General features: G+C 34.1%; 1 protein-coding gene across 3 annotated transcripts in view; it reads right to left on the reverse strand.

The window, feature by feature from the left end:
• The window catches only part of FSTL5 (follistatin like 5), a 656,124-nt gene that overhangs the window by 65,944 nt on the left and 567,696 nt on the right, over positions 1 to 22,484 (reverse strand). For all 3 annotated transcript variants that reach the window (XM_065877718.1, XM_065877721.1, XM_065877719.1), the window contains one exon: positions 17,912 to 18,030. In XM_065877718.1, the coding sequence (XP_065733790.1) occupies positions 17,912 to 18,030 (119 nt within the window). The remainder of the gene's footprint in view (positions 1 to 17,911; positions 18,031 to 22,484) is intronic.

Consider the following 22,484-nt stretch of genomic DNA (forward strand, 5'->3'; position numbering starts at 1 on the left):
ATAACTCTTCTGAGGCAGCACAACCACAGTAGGTGTTTTTTCTTGCTTGCATAAAACTTGCAAAATAATGCAAAACCCAGAACACTTTGGAATGAGAAGCTTAGTGTGTAGCTTGCTGGGGTTTTCCCCCCGCCAAACTTCAGATCTAATTCCAGAGGACCTGGAGAATCCACTCATTTTTAAGTTCCAGTCCAGGGCTTCCCTGGTGGCGCAGTGGTTGAGAGTCCGCCTGCCGATGCAGGGGACACGGGTTCGTGCCCCGGTCCGGGAAGATCCCACATGCCGCGGAGCGGCTGGGCCCGTGAGCCATGGCCGCTGAGCCTGCGCGTCCGGAGCCTGTGCTCCGCAACGGGAGAGGCCCACGTACCGCAAAAAAAAAAAAAAAAAGATCCAGTCCAGAATTCCCAGGTTCACTAAAATATCAGGGACATATAACACCAGGGAATTGTAGTGTTCTCTGAACAGTACAAGTGTGACAGGCTTCCAGGACATAAGCAAAAAACCTCAAAACTAAACATCACGTGTATATTTCCGATAGCTCTGGGGAGTATGAATGAACTGCATTTCATAGAATGCACCACAATAATACTGAGATGACCACCAGTGGTGTCCATGGCACTCGTCAGCAGGCAACACAAACCTGATGGCAGAAATCTGTCCTCAGCACATGCCCAGAACACAGTACCGGGTTGTACCTTCATTCATCACTTCACTGAAACATTATTTTCTACACCATTTTTCTTCAGAAGTATTGGGTTGGTCAAAAGGTTCGTTCAGTTTTTTCCTCAAGATGCCTCTAGTAGCACTTAGTTGTCTTTAACTTCATTCAAAACAATTTTGTGAGATTGCACTGTGACAGCTGTTATATCAGTGTGCATTTAAAAATATTATCAAAATTGGCGAACTTGTGTGGAGCCATTTTAATATTGAAGATGGAAGAAAAAAAGCAACATTCTTGGTATATCATGCTTTATTATTTCAAGAAAGGTAAAAACGCAACCAAAAAAAAAGATTTGTGCAGTGTATGGAGAAGGTGCTGTGACTGATCGAACGTGTCAGAAGTGATTTGTGAAGTTTCATGCTGGAGATTTCTTGCTGGATGACGCTCCACAGGTAGGTAGACCAGTTGAAGTTGATAGTGATCAAATTGAGATAACTGAGAACAATCAACGTTATACCATTTGGGAGATAGCCGACATACTCAAAATATCCAAATCAAGTGTTAAAAATCATTTGCACCAACTTGGTTATGTGATTTGCTTTGATGTTTGGTTTCCACGTAAGTTAAGCAAAAAAAACCTTCTTGATTGTATTTCCTCATGTGATTCTCTGCTGAAACGTAATGAAAACGTTCCGTTTTTAAAACAATTTTGACTGGCAATGAAAAGTGGATACTCTACAATAATGTGGAATGGAAGAGATCTTGGGGCAAGTGAAATGAATGAACCACCACCAACCACACCAAAGGCTGCTCTTCATCCAAAGAAGGTGATGTTGTGTATATGGTGGTATTGGAAGGAAGTCCTCTATTATGAGCTCCTTCCAAAAAACCAAACAATTAATTGCAACAAGTACTGCTCCCAGTTAGACCAATTGAAAGCAGCACTCGATGAAAAGCATCCAGAATTAGTCAGCAGAAAATGCATAATCTTCCATCAGGATAACACAAGACCTGATGTTTCTTTGATGACCAGGCAAAAACTGTTACAGGTTGGCTGGGAAGTTCTGCTTCATCTGCCGTATTCACCAGGCATTGCACCTTTGGATTTCCACTTATTTCATTTTTTACAAAATTCTCTTAATGGAAAAGATTTCAATTCCCTGGAAGACTGTAAAAAGCACCTACAACAGTTCTCTGCTCAAAAAGATAAAAAGTTCTGGGAAGACGGAATTATGAAGTTGCCTGAAAAATGGCAGAAGGTAGTGGAACAAAAGGCTGAATACGTTGTTCAATAAAGTTCTTGGTGAAAATGAAAAATGGTGTCTTTTATTTTTACTTAAAAACCAAAGGCACTTTTCGGCCAACCCAATATCTTGAACATCTTTGACAAGAACCTATTTCAGGAGACTCAAACTCTACCTAACATAAGTACTTGAGAGGCATGAAAAGGTGGGAAAAAGTGGGACCTAAGGTTGACAAAAGGATCTGAATATAGGAAAATTGTTTACAAATTCTTTGCCGTTGTGTAAAAGCTCCCAACAAAACCTGTCAAAATAACAGAAAGTGTGAGTAACCTGACACTAAACTGTCAGTCAAAAAACAGCTGAACCAGGAGAAATTTCCACCCCTTTGTTTGCTACAAAACTAGTCAACAGTAAAATAAACTGCTCTGCTGGGAATTATTTCCTATTTGTACGCTGTCCCTATAAGATGGCCCTGACCAGACTCACAATCACGTTTACAAAGCCATTAACAGTTTCCTGACAGTCACCCTGAATTTTCTTTGCTTTGCTTCATGCCATTATTGCTGATTATAGTCTATTCGGTCCCATTTTACAATAGCACTCCTCTGTTTTCAGATTACATAGATTAGTATTTATTTCTGTGGATAGGAAGAGTAGGGGAATATTTTTCACATGCATTAGGCACTCAGTGATAAAAGGAAACTAAAATATACAAGAGATGCAAAAGAAGATTAAGATAATACGTACTGATGAGGAAAATTGTCAGAAATTATATCAAAGAGTATCACTCAATCATTTTTATAGAAATGTATACTGCCTTTGAGAGTTAAAGGATTAATAGGATTTTAGAGCTAATGAAGACGAGTCAATAATAAAAAGACAATTCTAGCTCATAATTAGAATTTATCTATTTCCCTTTGGGTTACTTCCATATTTCATTATGCAGTTCCTATTTATGTATTATCTTCTTCCAAAATTTTAAAGGGATATAAGATGTATCACTAGTGATGATGGAAATTTTGATTTAGCAATTAAAATAGTGTTGATGCGTCCTGATTTGCTAACCACAAGTTATAGCTCGAGTAGATGGATATACATACTCATCTTCTATAGGACTTGATCATTTTCATATATTGTATTGATGACCAATTAAAAAACCTTTTCCCTTAAATCTCCAATCTCCCATCTTTCTTTCCTCCCTTTCTTCATAGTCTACCTCTGTGTCTTTCATGGTGAGGATGAATGAATTTGTCCCAAGCACATCTGTTTACCTTGCATCCAACTCAACAAGTTTCTGTCCTTATTCCTTCCTTGCATCCTTCTCTCTGATCATGGTTTGTCCACCATCTTTTGCCTGAAGACAGAATCTGCCTACATTTTAATTATAACTTTAGCTATGTCTCCAGGTGTGTTGGAACATGCACATGCCCCTGTAATTTAAGTAAACATTATTTGGATTCACCTGCTTTCCCTTTCAATAATCCATCTAATTTTCTTTAGACTTTAAACAAGCTGTCAAGAACCTTAATTCCATTTCTTGACCTTTCACTCTAAATTGCTCAAACTTCAAACTTGCTTTCCAGATCCTGTCTCTTCCAAAAGAGAGTTCTTGAAGAGTCACAAAGAGCTTTAGAATTTGCGATCACTGCTCTTTGGTTATTGCTGGGGAACATTTATTGAACACTTACTATGTGAAAGATATCATGCAAAGCTCTGTTTGGAAATAAAAACATGAATATGTGTGAATGCCTGCTCTCAAGTTGCTTATAATTTCTGCCATACTTAGCTGTTTCAGACTCTTGATTCTTCCTGGAATGTTTTTTCATTCTTGTAAGGCGAGGAGCAGCAAACCATGACCCCAGGCCAAATTCAGCACACTGCCTATTTTGGTAAATGGCCTAGGAACTAAGAACACTTTCTGGTATTTTTTAACAGTTGAAAAAAAATCAAAAGAAGAGTACTATGTTGTGATGTGTAAACATTATCTGGTATTCAGATTTCCATAAATAAAGGTTTATTGGAACACATCTACACCCATTCATTTAAATACTGTCTATCTCAATATCAAAAAAGCAAACAACTCAATTAAAAAGTGGGCAAAGGACATGAATAGGCATTTTGAAAACACACAGATGGCCAACAGACACATGCAAAGATGCTCAACATCACTAATCATCAGGCAAGTGCAAATTAAAACTACAATGAGCCATCAAATTACACCTGCCAGAATGGCTATCTTCAAAAAGACAGCAAAAACTATTGGCTAGTATGTGGAAAAAAAGAGAACCCTCATGTGCCGCTGGTGGAATTGTAAGTTGATGCAGCCACTATGGAAAACCTTATGAAGCTTCCTCAGAAAATTAAAAATAGAACTACTATACAATCTAGGAATTCCACTTCTGGGTATTTTTCTGAAGGAAACAAAAATTACATTAATTTGAAAAGATATACGCACCCCTAGGTTCACTGCAGCGCTAAGTGCAGAAATAAGTATATAACAAATCAGGTGACCTAAGATGTACACACCCAATTTGGGTACCACATTATGGGTTCACCCAAGGATAGTATTCAGATGCTCCTAGATACAGAGTGAACTATTGCGAACGAATGTTGCATTAAAGGTGGAGAGAGAGAGGGTTTGATGTTTGATAAATATGTAAACATATCATTAAATTTGAAAACTCCTAGACGTATTGTCGACCTGGTTCTCTCACTGATTGGGATCAGGTCATTAACTATTGAAAATAAATTGCTTTCAGTAGTTCTCATTGTTTAACTTTACTGCTTCTCTACCTATCAGGTTCCTAAGACTGGCAGAAGAGTCCGCTTTCTTGGAAGTAATTGAGAATTGGGAGGAAAGAGAACTTTTGCAAAAAGGAAAACATAATAAATAAACCTTACTCAAAATGTGTAACTGTATTCTTTGTTGTTCTCCAACAAATGGCTTGTTCTCCAGCTAGAGTGTTCTCATCAAAATCTTACTAAAAAACCAATGATTTTCCACAGCAACTAAAGAACACATCACACATTTTATTAATCAAATTCTTTTTAATCTACATTTGGTAGCCGTGTTTCCAACAGCTATATGGCTCATCCTAATTACTGTGGGTCTTACTAATTTTCTTCTTGTCTGAATTTTTGTAGCATTTATATTTGGTGCCACATAATTTGGCCTTTAATCAGGTATTATCATCCCTGCCTAAAATGTTAGCCTTTGCTATTCCTGTATTTCTACATTTGACAGACATACTGGGGAAGGTACAATATTTCCTCAGTAAATACAAGTTTAAATGTCACTTATCATAGAAAAAAAAAGGAGAGGGGATCAAAAAGTGTATATTTCTCAAACATGTTGTTAAACACTATTCCATGTCATCCAGAATCATTGAGAAACCGAATTCTAGAACATCTTCAAAATATAGTCTGTGGATAGCTGCCTGTTGGCATATCGTTCCTTACCAAGCTGAGAATAGTACAGAAATGGAAAATAACCATTTAGAATCTTTTCTAACAATTTGCCATTGACATAATATCCATAAGCATGATCGGCGGACCCATCTCCTTTAATAGGGTTTAGACAAGCTTGGGTGTGTCAGGCGTGCCTGGAGGGTTCTTTTCCACAAATGTTTTAAGAAGCTCTGATTTTGAGCTTTCTTTTCTTTTCTAGTTCTCTCTTTCTCTTTTAAATAGCTTTAAAATACATATATATCCAAAACTGTTGCAATCTGAGTCTACTGAGATAAATAGAAAAGGGAATGAAACACTTGACAAAATAGTGTTCACTTTAATAAATGCAATGTTCAGTTTATCATGAATCAAAGAAATGAAACAAGGGTTCTTTGTACTGAACTGGAATGTTTAGATTACGATTTCCAGGATTTTTTTTTATAATCATGAATATATATATACATATATATATACAAGGTTGAGCTATTTGTCAATACACTAGATATAATGTATTCTTTTAATCTTGCTTTGCAATATAAAAAAACCCTAGATCTTACAATAGCATGTTAAACAATTTAACATCCATGGTTATCTCCCTTACTGGACCATTTTTTTTTTAAAGGCAATGAGGTTAAATTACTTGCGTCAATTTTTAGTCGAGATCACTGCTTATAACCCAAGTGATACAACTGCTTATTTCTACAGTTAGATATATTCAATTTATCTAATTCTAGTTCCCATTTCATTTATGAAAATGTCATAAACAAACTAGTTCGTATTAGTCAAAGCATAGGTGGCCATGGAAATTTAGGGGCTGATTTGCCTTAATTTGGCCTATATAAGAAAACTGTCAGATAGTATGATTTTGATTCTAGGATATCAATGGTACAAAGACCACAGTAAAGAGATTTTCTTCCTTTCTTTTAACATAAGGAGAATGCATGTATGTCCTCCAGTGTTATAACAAAAATGGAGCAGATAACACTATACAATCATATACTGAGGACTGATTTCTCTTTAGCCGCAAATTATTAGAAAGATTAAAAACACAGGCTTTGAGGTCAACCAGAATTAGATGTAATCCAGTTTTACACTCATATTAGCCATGTAAATACTCCTTTTAAGCTTTGTTTATGTCACTGGTACAATATCACCAATCACATAGGATTATTATGTTTGTTAAATGAAATCATGTTTGAAAAGGTCAAATGATCAATAAATGTTACCTGTTATTTTCCTATAGAAAATTCACTATGGGATATATTTCATGAAAACTATAATAGTCTACACATTTTTCATCAAATATTTTTTTTTCAATTTCCCAAAATGTTTTAGAGGGAAGTTCACTGTGTATATTTAAGAATTTCAAAGAGTTACTTTAAATACAGAATGATGCTTGCATATGTGGTCAGGAGAACTTATTTTTCCCTTTATCACTTGGCAGTTCTATGATATTGAGCTAATTATTTGTCTTTTCTCATTTCCTTATCTAGAAATTGAGAGGATTAAATTAGAACTTGTCCATGGTTTCTATAAAAGAAAAAAACAAAAAGCAAAGCTATCTGAATTACTTCTACTCTGCTTAAACAGAAAATATATTACCAGTTTATAGAAATATTATATTAAGTCCACCCATGTTGTTGCAAATGGCATAATTTCATTCTTTTTTATGACTAATATTCCATCATAAAAAAATATATAAATATACCACATCTTCTTTATCCATTCATCTGTTGATGGGCAATTGGGTTGCTTCCATATCTTAACTATTGTAAATAATGCTACAATGAGCATAGAGGTTCATGTATCTTTTCAAATTAGTGTTTTCATGTTCTTTGGATAAATATCCAGAAGTGGGATTGCTGGATCATACGGTAGTTCCATTTTTAATTTTTTGAGGAGCTTCTATACCGATCTCCACAGTGGCTGCAGCAATTTACATTCCCACCAATAGTGTAGGAAGGTTCCCTTTTCTCCATACTCCCGCCAGCATTTGTTATTTGTAGACATTTTAATGATGGCCACCTTGAGAGGTGTGAGGCGAATAACCAAGTTAAAAGTAAATAAATTTGCAGAGCGTTAAATTTCAAATGTCTGCAAAACATGAGAGAAGAAAGAACTCTACATCTTCCGCCAGTGCAGGACTGAACGATCTGTGTGTCGATTCTCCTGGTTCTTGTAAATGAGCCAGAATCCTGGCTGCGGGTTGGTCCAGGTGTCAGTGGGCACTGAGAATCCAGGGGCAGGGACTTAATGACTTTTGGAAAAGGCATAAACTTGAATAATGGTGAGACAAGTTAAATATCAAGACCACAGGTTTCACATTAGGTCCAAGAACAAGTAAATAGAGTTTGGCAAAATGTCCTTTGAATTGAAAGCTAACATTAAGCACTAAAGAAATTAGACAAATATGGGGAATATCAGGAAACGTAAATTATATGGACCCGCAAGGTTCAGGAAGGATCAACTCAATTAAAGGGCAGTTTAGATAGTTGGAATTAAAGAATTAGTTGTGTTTAATTTCATTTCCCAACGTGTTGAAGATTTGATTTGTACAGGAGCAATGGTGCTCCTTCCTAACTTTATTTAACAAAGCACAATTGGTAAGTTGGTTAGATAGGGTGAAAATTTATTATTAAAAATTTCTTTTCTTACCAGATAACACATGAAGTTAAATGACCACACAAGAAGAAAAAAAAAAAAAAAGAATGGACTTTAGTATGTAAACCTCTCCTTAAAATGTTGAAAAGCTCATCAAAATTATGACATCACTATGAAAACTGATGGATATCATGGAAAGATAGAGGTTACTTCTTTCAAATATGTTCTGTACTCTAGTTTCCTTAAGTAACAATAGAGAATATTTGCTTAAATGGTCCTTTCCAGCTACTGATTAATAGTCAAAATTAAGAGGACTACTTTAAGAAGACTGTTTGGATTAATTTACCTTGACACTCTTCAATTGGAGCATCAAGGTAAACTAGTCCAAATAGATTCATTTAAAATGAGTCATGTACCACAATATTCATTGCAGCTCTGTTTACAATAGCCAGGACATGGACACAACCTAAGTGTCCATCAACAGATGAATGGATAAAGAAGATGTGGCACATATATACAATGGAATATTATTCAGACATAAAAAGAAACGAAATTGTGTTATTTGTAGTGAGGTGGATGGACCTATAGTCTGTCATACAGAGTGAAGTAAGTCAGAAAGAGAAAAACAAATACTGTATGCTAACACATATATATGGAATCTAAAAAAGAAAATGGTCATGAAGAACCTATGGGCAGGATGCTAATAAAGATGCAGATGTAGAGAATGGACTTGAGGACATGGGGAAGGGGACGCTGGGACGAAGTGAGAGAGGGGCATGGACTTATATACACTACCAAATGTACAACAGATAGCTAGTGGGAAGCAGCCACATAGCACAGGGAGATCAGCTTGGTGTCTTGTGGCCACCTAGAGGGGTGGGAGGGAGATGCAAAAGGGAGGAGATATGGGGATATATGTATATGTAGAGCTGATTCCCTGTGTTATAAAGCAGAAACTAACACACCATTGTAAAGCAATTCTACTCCAATAAAGATGTTAAAAAATAATAATAAAATAAAGTGAATACTGCAAAAAAATAATAATAAATAAATAAATAAAATGTATTTTAAAAGCAAGCAATTTTGCTTTGATAGATTTCACTTCTCTATGTTCTGATCATATTACCAAAGAAAATACAGATTTTGAAATAAATAATACCTATGAGACAGATTATCAGGCAGGCAAAGAAATTACTTCTACAAGATAGGATTGAAGTAAAAACTTGAAGTTTAGTTTGGGGAGACCATAAGCCACATTAACAAACTGTCATTAAACCTTTAAAGGACTTTCATGTAGATTCTATTCCTTGATTCTTTGAAATTCTTATATTAAAATAAAGTAAATTAAATGATTTCTTATTGGTATATATCTGTAGGACACAAAGGAAACAAAGATAAACTTTTAAGGAAAAGGGTCAAACAATCTGAATGACATGGAATATCAGAAACTGTAAGTTCCCCTTTCTTTCTTTAAATGCATGAGTTTTGATAATGCACATTTTACAGATTTCTCTTTTTGGGGACATTAGTTGAGGACCAAGAGAGGTTTTATTAATTGCCTTTCTAAGAATACATTATGTAATCTCTTGCTCTGAATGGCTTATTTTGTCTTGTAACTTTTAAAAATGTTGACGTACAAGAATGAATTGAGGGAATTTTATGATTGTTGCATTCTCTATATTTGTTCAGTAGAGTGTAACATCACTTAGGAATTGAACTTTTTTCTATGCAACATAATCTCACAATGCAGATGGCAAAGTGTCATTTTGATGGAGTTCTGCATCTCCCCATATTGTCCAGCAGAGGGCGCCTTATGTGGAGGCAGGCTTAGTCGTTTTTTCAAGATTATTATGGACTGAAAAACATTCTGAAATGTGGTAGATTTATCTTCAAAAATTATAAGGCTCCAGAGAGGATAATTATACGCATACGCGTACTTTTAAACTGTATTGTAATTCACACAGTAATTTGTTCCACATAGGAACGCCGACACTGAGAATCATTACACTTTTTCAGGTCAACATTCTTTAAAAATTATTTTAGCTTGCTTTACGACATTAACTAGTTAATTATTATTATTGAAAATGACCTTATATTCTCTTTCTTAAAGGTATGAAGTGAGCGGATTCTGGCCAAATAATTTATACACATAGGTATTTTGCTGTGTTTGTATCAATTAATATAAAAACCATAAAATACACCCATTTTAAAATATCTTGTAAACCTTTAGAAATAAATGTTACATAAAAATAATTTACTCCTGTGCCTATCTTCTTTATAGGTAAGAAGAGAGACCAAATTTACATTTTCTTTGTCCTTTTTCTTTAAAACTATATCTTTATTATATTGCCTGCAGAATTACATTTTCTCTTGTCTCTTTTCACTGACAAATCTGATAGGGGTTCTGCCACACTATCCAGCTCAGAAATATTCTTGAGTAATAAAGTGAAGACAATATTGAATAAGAATTCACCAAAACTGCCTCTGTGACTTAGTTCAATGTAAATCCTTTATGTATGCAGATTATATAATCTGATATGCTATTTTTCATTTGCATCTTTCAGCTTTCTAAATAATTTCAAAAGTAAACTATCAGACATAAGATGATATTTTGCAAAATTATATTCACAAGTAACTATGCTGAAAGTTATATATTAAAGAGTGACTTTTTAAATGAAAATGATACTAGTATGTGGATTTTTAAATATGAGAAAAAAAGGAGTTTTAATGGGCAAAAATTAGCAGCTTAAATAGTAATGGGATGAACAATAATTTTGAGGTTTAAGTTTTGTTTTCCTTGGGATTTTTATTATATAGTTGTATTTTAAATATAGATTTAAGAAATTTAGAAAACATGTAACATCATTATATGATAAAGTATATGGAGAAATGCAAAACTGTCATTGTAAACACTTAGCAATATTTTCAAAAAAAATTTAGTGATTCAAACATTTAATAAAATAAAATAAAGCCATTAATTTACTGTATTGTTTTCCTTCCTGCACAGCCTCTCACATTATTCAAACTGAGATTAATGACCTATCTAAATATGAAAAAGATATTAAAGAAATGACAAGTATGAAATTACAGTTTTCAGTATGAAATTACAATTTTGACAACTATTGTTGAAATATAAAATATAAGCAATGAGAAATCAAGCAAGAGATCAGTTAAATAGAAATTTTAAGAAAGAAAAGGAAAAGAAAAATAAGGACTAAGGTTTAAATAAATCATTAAAATCATCAATCTAACCCTCCATATGATAATTACAATTAATCTGGTTACAGTAACTTTTCAACATATTTAGAGAGAAGAAAATTTGGAAATTAACATCCTTCAGAGAGGAACGTCACTAGAAAATACCTAATATTGATAATTCAAGAAATACCATTCCTGAGCATATTACTTAAAGTGATTAAATGTAATTGGTTGCATGAAGTCAGACTGGGGCTAGTAAGGTACAGAGTAAGAAACTACTACTTCTGTATTATTTTATTTTTACCACATGCCAATCTATTACCTTAGACCAGAAACTGTAGTTTAAGAGCCACAGAAGCTAGATTTATGTGAGTTTTGTAAGTCTCAAGTAAAATGGTGTTAAGTTTCAAGATATCTGTATGAATAACTTTTATGTTAAACTCTTCAATTTTACCCTTAAGAAGTTTCTATTGAAATTCCAAATTACTATAAGTACATTTCTTTCTCAAGTACAGAAAATGTGCTCCTAGGTGTGTGTAGTGAATCCTTATATTTCACATAAAAAATGTGATGGCAAGAGACTGTTTGAGACATACATAATTCTGGTCACATTTACCAAATAACTTGGCTGGCTCTTATTAATAATCTCTTAAAAACTAATATGCTTTCTTAGATAAGATTACTTGATCCAATTAATATGCTATACAACTCCATTAAGATGCTGTTGCATGATTTACACGCTCCCCGCTGCTCTCCCCCTAACGTTAGCCTTGCCTACTTCAAGCGTAACAGAAGCGCAATGTGAGAATTTCAGAAGAGTGTGATTTTTAATGAAAGATTACAAGGCCCCTTTAAATCCAGGGCTTCAAAGACCAATTTCATAAATTTATTTCTTTTAAAATCAACAGCATAATCTTCTAAGGAATAGTTAGAGGTAGTTTGCATTGCTCACTTTAGGCAGCTCTTTGCAGGATATCATTGTAAGTGCAAAGGAAGCTCTTTGCAGGATATCATTGTAATGAAAGCTTAAATTTTTATCATTCTAGAACTCTTTGTAAGTTAAGCCATGTTTGAATAGAGACCCACTGAGAAAAGAATAAGTGGGGAAAAATTTCGATTACCTTTCTGAAATATACAGTGGTATTGAATTCAAAAGGTTGCTTGATGTCTTCATGGAGATATGAATTGCCTGCATCATATAAAGCGGCTGGTGTTTTAACAATTATTTTTCTGGACAGAGTTTGGAGAAGTAGTAACTGGATTAGACACAGAAGGAGATGCTGAAAAGGGGGTTTGGAAGTATTACCAAGGAGATGGATAAATGCCCTGAAGGCTGCACTGCTTGAGAAGAGGGAACGCCAGCAGAGAGAGAAGTGTGGACACAGCAGAGAGAGCTGCTTCCCCATTTCTAATCTCAGTTTCAATTTCTTGATACTTGAGTATTCTGCACACTATGGACACAACCTGTTCCTATGTAAAACCTCCATTCTAATAGAGTACCAATCATATTCATTAATAAAGTCTAGGTAATTTTCTTATGTGGAAATTCTAAGCCTAGAAAATAGACATTTTAGAGGTGATTCACATCAGACTTTCTGCAGAAACTATGATCCTCTGGAGTTAGTATCATTTAAGTTGCATTAAAACCAATAACAGAATCTTTGCATCCTAAAATATAAAACCCGTGCATGTGGGACTTCCCTGGTGCTCCCGTGGTTAAGACTCTGCTCTCACTGCCACGGGCGCAAGCTTGATCCCTGGCTGAGGCACTAAAATCCCACAAGCCACGCAACATTGCCCCCCAACCAAAATACACACACACACACACACATCTATATACTTAAGACCCACGCATGATAAGATTTGTGTGATTTTTCTTTCAAGTTCTTCTAGTCCCCACGAAAGAATAAATAACATGATGGTATGTATGGAGAACAGCAGCTGGATCTTAATAAGCGAACAGAGAAGGAAGTGAAGTAAAAAAGCATTAAAGATTAAAAGAGTTGTGGATAAGGTTGACAGAATACTTGAAAACCAGAAGAGTGAAACAGTTGGTAATCTTGCAAAAGCCTAATAATTGAAACATTTTTCCAAACCCACTTCAGTTTGAGTTCTGAAGTTATAAGCCTGGGATAGAAACCTATTTGCTTGAAGTACACACTTACTGTAGTTGACAAGATGAAATCATGTATACAACTAGGATAAATAGAGCAAGAATCCTGTCTAGTTAGGCTGCATCACAAAAAAAGGAAAAAAGATAGATGAAAGTATAAATAAAAGCATGTTCTATGAATCTTCAACCAACTCACTACCAAAAGCTGAAACCTAATGTAATCTGACATTGCACCAAAATTGAATTTTTATTTAGAGCAAGCAAACAGCAACTTCTGAGAGATTTGAGCAAAGATTCTGTATTCTAAATATTTCAGTTTTTATCTAAACTTTACTAGCCAATGAGTTGTATTGGGAATTGCAATTCTCTTAATAGCAACAGTGACTTTGAAAAATATTATTTTTATGTTTAATCCTTTTTTGTGGGGAAAAAATGATTCGAAAAGACTCATTTCCACTACTCACAATCAAGTGATTTATCTTCTAAAATCCAGAAGACTAGCTTTCTTTTTTCTATAATAGAACTCCAAACTATCTTAGACTGGGCATTTGAACAGTATATTTTGACCGTGTGATCTTGAATTAATAGACCCATGAGGTTATGTTTACCCTGAAACAATTCAGTGATCAATTATTCTATGAAACATTTTTCACAAGAAGAACACTGTTTTGTGGGAATGTAAAGTAAGGAGAGGTGAGGAGGGAATTAGATGTACACATCTTTAAACTCAGGCAATGCATAAAAGAATGAATAGCCTAAGGCTCTAAGCAATGGAGTTTTCCTTAAATTCATTTCACAAATGTTACTCGACTACCTGCCATGTGTAAGTACACTGGGAATAAAAATGCTAATCAAAGTCTTGACTAATAGAGGTAGTAAGATGTGGTGGGTTGTTTCCTATGTCAGCTTGGCTATGACTAGGCTATGTCGCTCAGTTGTTGGTCAAGAACTAGTCTGACAGAGAATGGATAAACAAGGTCCTACTGTAAAGCACAGGGAACTATATTCAGAGTCCTGTGATAAACCATAATGGAAAAGAATATGAAAAAGAATACATATATATATGTATAACTGAATCACTTTGCTGTACAGCAGAAATTAATACAACATTGTAAATCAACTATACTTGAATAAAATAATAAAAAAAAGAACTAGTCTGGATGTCATTGTGAAAGTATTGTGGAGGTGATTAACATTTACAATTAGTTGGCTTTATAGAGACACAGATGTAGAGAACAAACGTATGGATACTTAGCGGGGAAGGGGGGTAGTGGGATGAACTGGGAAATTATGACTGATATATATACACTATTATGTATAAAATGGATAACCAATGAGAACCTACTGTATAGCACAGGGAACTCTACTTAATGCACTGTGGTGATCTAAATGGTAAGGAAATCTCAAAAAGAGGGGATATATGTATACGTACAACTGATTCACTTTGCTGTACAGCAGAAACTAACACAGCATCGTAAAGCAACTATACGCCAATAAAAATTAATTAAAAAGTAAATTGAATTGGTTAGCTTTAAGTAAGACAGATCACCCCCCGTAATGTGAGTGGGACTCATGCAATCAGTTGCAGGCCTTCAGATTTGAGAGTGAGGTTTCCCACGGAAGAAGGAATCCCACCTTAAGGCTTCCACACAGAAATCTGTTTGAGTTTCCAGTCTGCCTATAGATGTCAGACTCAAGACCCCAGTGTTGACTTGTATCAGCACTCCGCTGGCCTAATCTGTGGATTTTGGATTCCAGACTGAACATCAACTCGTATCTGAATTTCCTACTGCCTGGCCTGCCCTACCGATTTCACACACGTGCGTGCCACTCCACCCACCAGTTCCAGAGCCAATTCCTTAAAATCAGGAGATGGAGGCAGACAGTGATGGAGAGATATAGACCCAGATCCAGATCTGGACATGGATATAGATACTAATCCTATTGGTTCTGTTTCTCTGGAGAAAAATGTTCTCTTGACATAATACTCAACAATTTTCTCATGAAATTATTTTATAACTAGAAATGAAATCTAGTAGAATGTGGCACCAGATAGCTTACACACTCTGAAATGCACATCTTTTGTGTTTAAACAGAAATAAAATAGCTTCATATAAGAAACACATTTAATCCAACATTTATTCTCAAAGCATACTGCCGTCAATTTTTCTTTTTCTACTGCTGTATACTTGTGTATCATGAAAGTGTCTGGGTATACATATTCCAATTATTTAAGCTTATCTCACATTAAGGAATAACAAAATAAGAAAGCAATACGAAATAAAAGTTTATCTACTCTAGCCTTTATTTCATATATATGGGCTATAATAACTGCATGAGAAATATGTCTCTCTTTTTTGGTATAAACAAATGCCTGTATTCTCCATTTTACAATATAATCAGGATGTAGTTTTAGCCAATTATCCATTCTCTATATTACCCTTAGTGGTTTAACAAATATATTGGTCAGCTAATATGTATTTGTATTTTAATTTCAACATCCAACCAGTAGAAATGTCATAAATTTAAACACACACAATTTGATAGTTTCTCTCGTCTTAAAAATACAAATCTAACTCTTCTTATACTTTTTGCTTAGTCTTCCATTAGCATATAGAAAGTCTTGTAAATTTTTGTTTTATATAAGAATGTTAACTTTCTATCCTTATATTTCTTTCTATTTTGCAGTATGAATTTCTAGCATAATCCCATGTGTAAGATGGCTGTAAGATTTCCACGGGCGGTGATTTGAAAAATTTGATGCAGTCAATTAGTTCTTTATAACTAATAATCCCTGCCTTGTCACTGTTGTGGATAAGGGTTCTCAGGTTGAAGGAAATGAGTTAAGGCTGTCATCACTGATGTTTGGTTTCTATCTCCTCTTCAATTTTAATTTTTTATAGAAAAGTATACATAATTTATATATGTATGTATATAATTTCTCACTATATATATATATATATATATATATATATATATATATATATAGAGAGAGAGAGAGAGAGAGAGAGAGAGAGAGAGAGAGAGAGGGGGATCTATTTGTTTTAGGAGGCAGTCTAAGTAATCAAAGGTTTTAAAAAGAGACATTCAGGTAAGTAAACTTCACATCCCTATTTTCCAGACATGTCACAAAACTATCACATCAATTTTTCCTTGCTTTTTCAGCTTTAGATTCCAAATAGTTAGCTACAACACTGCCAATCCCGTAGGAATCAGAAACACTCTTTTGTTAAATGATTTTGCTTTGATTTAAATAACTATTTTGATGCCACATTTCCAATATCTGTGTGTTAGCCCAAATTTCTCATCCATAATGTTTTTATAAAAATATACACATGCCATAAAATTGAATGACTTGTTTTATCAGAAGCAAATATTTATATTTTTATATGTGTTTCTTTACATACACACACACCTTATTCAAAATGGATTTAGTCAGTATTGATATCTGATTATAAAACAAAACAAAACTGCATGTACAATTTAAAGTGTTTTCATACTTGTTAAACTTATAGTTTAACAAAAATGGTAATGATTCTATTCAGTAATTTAGCCTTTAAGTGAAATATTTTTAAATTAAAAATAGTTTCTTTTGTTTTAAACACTCATAAACATATTGAGTTAAATCATTTCCTTTATTTAAAATAGGATGTCATTAGATTGCTTTGTCCTACAGTGTGTCTGAGAGATGCTGGCCTATCTTATCTTATTCTCGTATGTTTTTCCTTCTTCTCATTCTAGGACATGGCTTTAATTTGTAAATTGTTGTCTCCATAGTTCAATATGTGGCAACACTGGCTACTGGTAGGTTCAAAATAGGAGTTGAAAGTAAAGGACCTAAACCAGGGCATTAATATCTATTTTGCTCATATCTTGTCGCCACGTCAACCTTAAAATGAGTATCAAGACAGGGTTGAATTCTGAGGTCTACCAATATCTTACCTTATTTTGGGTGTCTGGTGTGTGCCTGCACTTGTGTGGGAACACAAAGGTAACATGGGTGTCTTTAGTATTACATATTTTGGTGTACACGTATTTATGTGGAGATATACATGCCAGAGCAATATAAAATTATTATTTCTTATCCTGCACAGAAGTACGGTCCCTAATATGTATAGGCAAGATGCATTTTGTCATATATTCTTCTATTTTCTGAAAGCTGACCAAAATTTTACAGAAAATAAATACTTCTGTTAAAGGTAAGTACATGTAAATAAATAAAGGTACATGAAAAAAATAAGATGAAGAATAAATGGGCATCAACGTTTATAAAGCATCTAATATACCTCAGTTTCCCATCAGATTATTTATAGGCTATTTTCTTTCATTACGTTAAAGTAACCATTGCCTGCCAAAATGGGAGACATTCTAAATTAAGGAACAGGTGAAGTTTTTATGCTGTGTTCAGTTTTGATATTTCACCTCTAGTGCCTTTATTTTAATTACAAACAGGTCATTACGAATACACAATATATTATCTTCCTCTTTAAGTATAAAACCTGCATAGAGTAACAGACAACATCATAGTTTTAACACTGTCCTACCCACATGTCTCATATACGTGTAGATTTCATTGTATTTCCAAAATACAATTCTACTTAACAAAATTACTATATAAAACTGTAAAGGAATTTTTAAAATACTTGCCTGAAATCCAAGGAGCTTTTCACTAGGCTTAATGTGCCTCTGAAATTCACATTCTATGGGTTGTATCACTTTGATTCCATCTTCATAAAACACATAGAACATGTTCCCAATTCCCAGACCTTAGGAGTAAAAACACATTCAAAAGTTCAAAATAAAATTACTAGAAACATTTACAACCAAAACTCAGCGCCCCTCACGCTGCTGGTGAGAGATCAGTTTGTGAAGTCCTATAATGCTACTAAAGCAGACCGTGTGAGACCTTTACCATACGCCCAAGCAGCTCTGCAATATTATGCACACAGCCTACTTCATCTCTCTGGTCTGCAAGTCAGTGATCTCTTTAACATAATTCAACAAATGTTTCACATATTTAAAAATAATTATAAATGGAGATAAACTCTTTGATACATAGATTATGTCTGCTACCATCCTTACTTAATTTAGGTGCTGATTAAGACAAAAGTGCTTTTTGAAGAATCATATTTATTCTATTTCTATTAGAGTTCCCTAAGGGAAATAAAATGGCATTCTTTGCAGGAATTTAGCTTATATAGAGACTTTTAGAAACAAAAAGACCAAGTTCCCCAGATTTTGGAGAATATGTATTTTCCTAAAATAATGTTTGTAAATATAATCCTACTAGAGGTCTCACATATCACTTTTCATATTGACAAAGTTTGGGGTCTATTTCTCCAGTTTAAAATTTGAATTAATTTAAGGTCTTGCAAAAATCTCATTTAAACCATACTTTTAATTACTTTTCACAGGGCGGGTTTGGGTGTGTGACATCTCAGAAATTCATCTCACTTATATTATACACCCACACCTCATGGGTACGGGATGCTACAGGTTAGACATCTGGAATGCCGTGGAGTTAACGGTGGTCTGCACCTGGGGACTTGTCACGTATGATTGCACACCTGTTCTCTGTGTTTCCTCTGCTTCTGCTTTGTCCCAACATGTCCAGACTAAGAGCATGTAGTTCTCCCTTTCCTGATCCTCAACTGAGTACCTCATCCAGGTGTACTGCTTTGCACAATCATATTTATTCAGTATAACTATACCGCACATAAATCAGTGAGAGCTAATAGATAAACAATTATACTGAAATCCTGATAGTTTGAAGAGCAAATCATTGTTCTTTAAAATGCTTAACTTTGAAAATCATCTATTTTTAATTTTTACTTCACTTGAGGACACCTGCAAGGCCCATGAAGTCAAGCCTGAGGATTACAATAAAAGTTTATTGATTTGTAAAAAAAAAAATTTGTTTATTCAACTTAAGCCACATTTATTTTTGTTAAATATGTTCCTAGTTAATTTTAAAAGTCACCATCTATTCTTATGAGTCAGAGGAAAATGTATTCGATCATAATTATCACTTTATTGGTGTTTATACAGAGTGAAATTATTTCTAATAATGCATATATATTTTAAATGATCCAGATTATTTTGACACATCTTATTATTGGTTTTTTGTTTTTTCCCCCTTGGACTTATTATTGTTTTATAAGTATTTTACAGTCCTCATATTTTAATACATGCAATCTTTATCAGTTAATTGTGCATTTTAATTCCAGAGCGCACAATGTTACAATGAGATATTCCAGAACAGCAGCAGAAGTAGCAAGAACTAAATTCAAGTTATGTCTTCATAAAATAAAATTTACGAGTTGTCAGCTACAATTTATAAGTATAGCTTTGAATACAGAGGGATCAATTCCATACCAAAAGGATAAAACTTACAAAAACTGCTTATGCACAAAATTGATTTGTATTAGCAAGCTTCTGTGTAAACATTGTCAGAAGGTTGATGTGTGCTATGTATCAGTGACTAGCAAATTAACAATACTGGTAGTTGAAACTTGGATCTGATTTTCAGTTGTGTCAGTTACATACAAAGCTCATAACCACATTGTCAGAAGGTTGATGTGTGCTATGTATCAGTGACTAGCAAATTAATGATACTGGTAGTTGAAACTTGGATCTGATTTTCAGTTGTGTCAGTTACATACAAAGCTCATAACATTTTTTAATGAACATCACTATATTCTCCTTCAGGTACTGCACAATTCTGCTCCACAGTCAGGAGCCTGAATGTGTTTGAACTTGACAACTACTCTAAGTCCAGACAGTTTGCAAAGTTTCTTGAAGTATTCCCTGCCCTTATTCCTATGGATATTTTTATTGTGTTATTTTACTACATTCTGTGCACAGTACAGTCAGTGGGATTCCACAGATGAAATTTCTTGAGCTGTATTTTCCTCTAAAACTCGCTTAATCCATCCAAATCACTTTCAAAACTGAAAGTCCATTTTCTTGCTTTTTAAAGTATGAGTTACATACACATCAGCATTTTTACAGAGTATAAGCTACTTTCCCAGTTACAAGTTATTGAAAAATACAGATAAAGTTATGCAAGGTTTAGTTTGCTTTTGCATTTTATTGTTTTTGGTGGGAATATAACTCCCTAGTGTTTATGAAATAGCAATGCCAACAAAGTATCATGTATAAATATATGTTAAAATAATAAGATAAACTGAACACCTATGTATCAATCACTCCGCTATGAAATAAAACTTTATCTTCAGAGCCATCTGTGTATTCCTCTCTTCCCTACCTACACGAGGGATATTTTGCATTTATTTTCTTGCTAGACATATTTTGTTCATCAATTACTACTTAGGTTTTAGCAGCAGAATTTATAATCTGAATATATGATGCAGATATATATCCTTTTAAATTTGCTGCTATAATATTGTAATTTATTTTGAATATACTAGGCACAGAATGATATGAATTACCTGATGCTTGAGATGTGGTAATTGAAAACACATGCTGATTTTCACTTTGGGGCATTTGTTAGCTTAATCTGTATAGGAAGCAATAACATATCTGTGTATGTTCATTATAACTATTAAGTTTCCATGCCCTAACCTTTTTTTATTTTGGTGTGGGAGAATATAACAAATAGAGATAAACTTAATTTTCTGAATTCAGACAGCTCAGAGGTAAATCACGACTATGGAAGTCACTGTTGTATCGTGGGAAAGTTACTTCCCATGTAATATCTGTGCTGTACTTTCTCCATCTCAAATTGGGAGATAATAATTAGATTTATGCAGCTGTTGTTAAGAAATAACTGACATGGACAAAGGAAAACATGTAGCAGAGTGACCCGAACTCTTACTGTGAGTTCAAGAAATGGTAACTGTCCCTCTTTTTTATGACTGACATTATGTCTTCTTTGAAACATCAGTGGAAAAAAAATGGTGAAATGGCATCTAACCAAAATGTGATTACTGTCCTCTTGTTTTCCTCAAATCTACTCTGTGAGATATACTACTAGTACATTTCAGTTTTCTATGAGATTGAATTCTACGAATGTGTGAGCCTGCTAAAAGAGCAACCTGATTTTCTAGTAGAGCCGTTCTCAAAGTTGATCCTTTCAGAGGGTCTGCAAAGTCAAAACTATGTTCATATTAATGCTAAGATGTCATCTGCATTTTTCTCTCTCATTCTCACAAATTAGATGCTTCCAAATGTGGAGTGTAGTTCTCAACAGGCTACTTGACATATGATGTTATGAGTGATATCACAACAGTTCAATGCAGGAGCAAACATAGGAATCCAGCATCTTTTATTCAGCCGGATATTTTAAAAATTTGCAAAATGTACAACAGTGAGTCTCCCCATTTAATATAACTTTACAAATAATGTGGTATTTATGCCTACATGTAATGGGTTATTTAAAACAAATAAATACATATTTTAATTTTCTCTGTTTTAATTTCTTATATGGTAAATACAAGTGGATAGAAATAACCCACATAAACAAAAGCTCTTGGAGTTGTCAATAATTTTGAGTCCCCAAAAGTCTGACAACCATGTAGGTCTCAATTACCATTCTCTCCTCATTGATGCTTTCTATTGCAGTTTATTACAAAAGCTCCTGACTTCAGTAAAAGCTTTACCACTCTAGTCACGGTAAAGATTAGGACTATGTGCTGTTTTGTCTTTTTTCATCCCCTGTGAAGACAGACACAGGTACTTTGTCTTTTCCAGGTCGGTTGTTAATCTAACAAAGTACAGTAGCACAAAAAAGTGACCCATAATTTGTTTTTTCTTTGTGAGCTCTTCTTCTCCTTTGTTTTTCTTTCTATACAGAGAGGACATGGCAAGAATTACTTGCAGTCTCATGAGAGAGAAGTATTTCCCAGAGGGTTTTTCAACCAATACTGCCTCTTTAAATACATGAGATGGACTGAGAAAAAAATGTACATAATTCACATTCCTGTCTCAATCCTTTGAGGATTTCTACTCAAGAACAACAGTGTATCATGATAATATAGTTACATTATGTATTATAAATTACATATATATTCCATCATTTATATCAAGAATAACATTTGGTTAATGTGTGATTATTGGATGAATATTTAATAACAAAAATATTTTGTCCTGATGTCTGCCTTCCTCTAACTTAAACCGCCATTACTTTAGCATTTAAATTATGATCAATGGCAAATTATAATCCTATAAAGCACTGATTTGGTAATCAATCAAAGATAAT

The sequence above is a fragment of the Phocoena phocoena genome, chromosome 5, assembly GCF_963924675.1.
Source record: "Phocoena phocoena chromosome 5, mPhoPho1.1, whole genome shotgun sequence".
Classification (NCBI taxonomy): domain Eukaryota; kingdom Metazoa; phylum Chordata; class Mammalia; order Artiodactyla; family Phocoenidae; genus Phocoena; species Phocoena phocoena.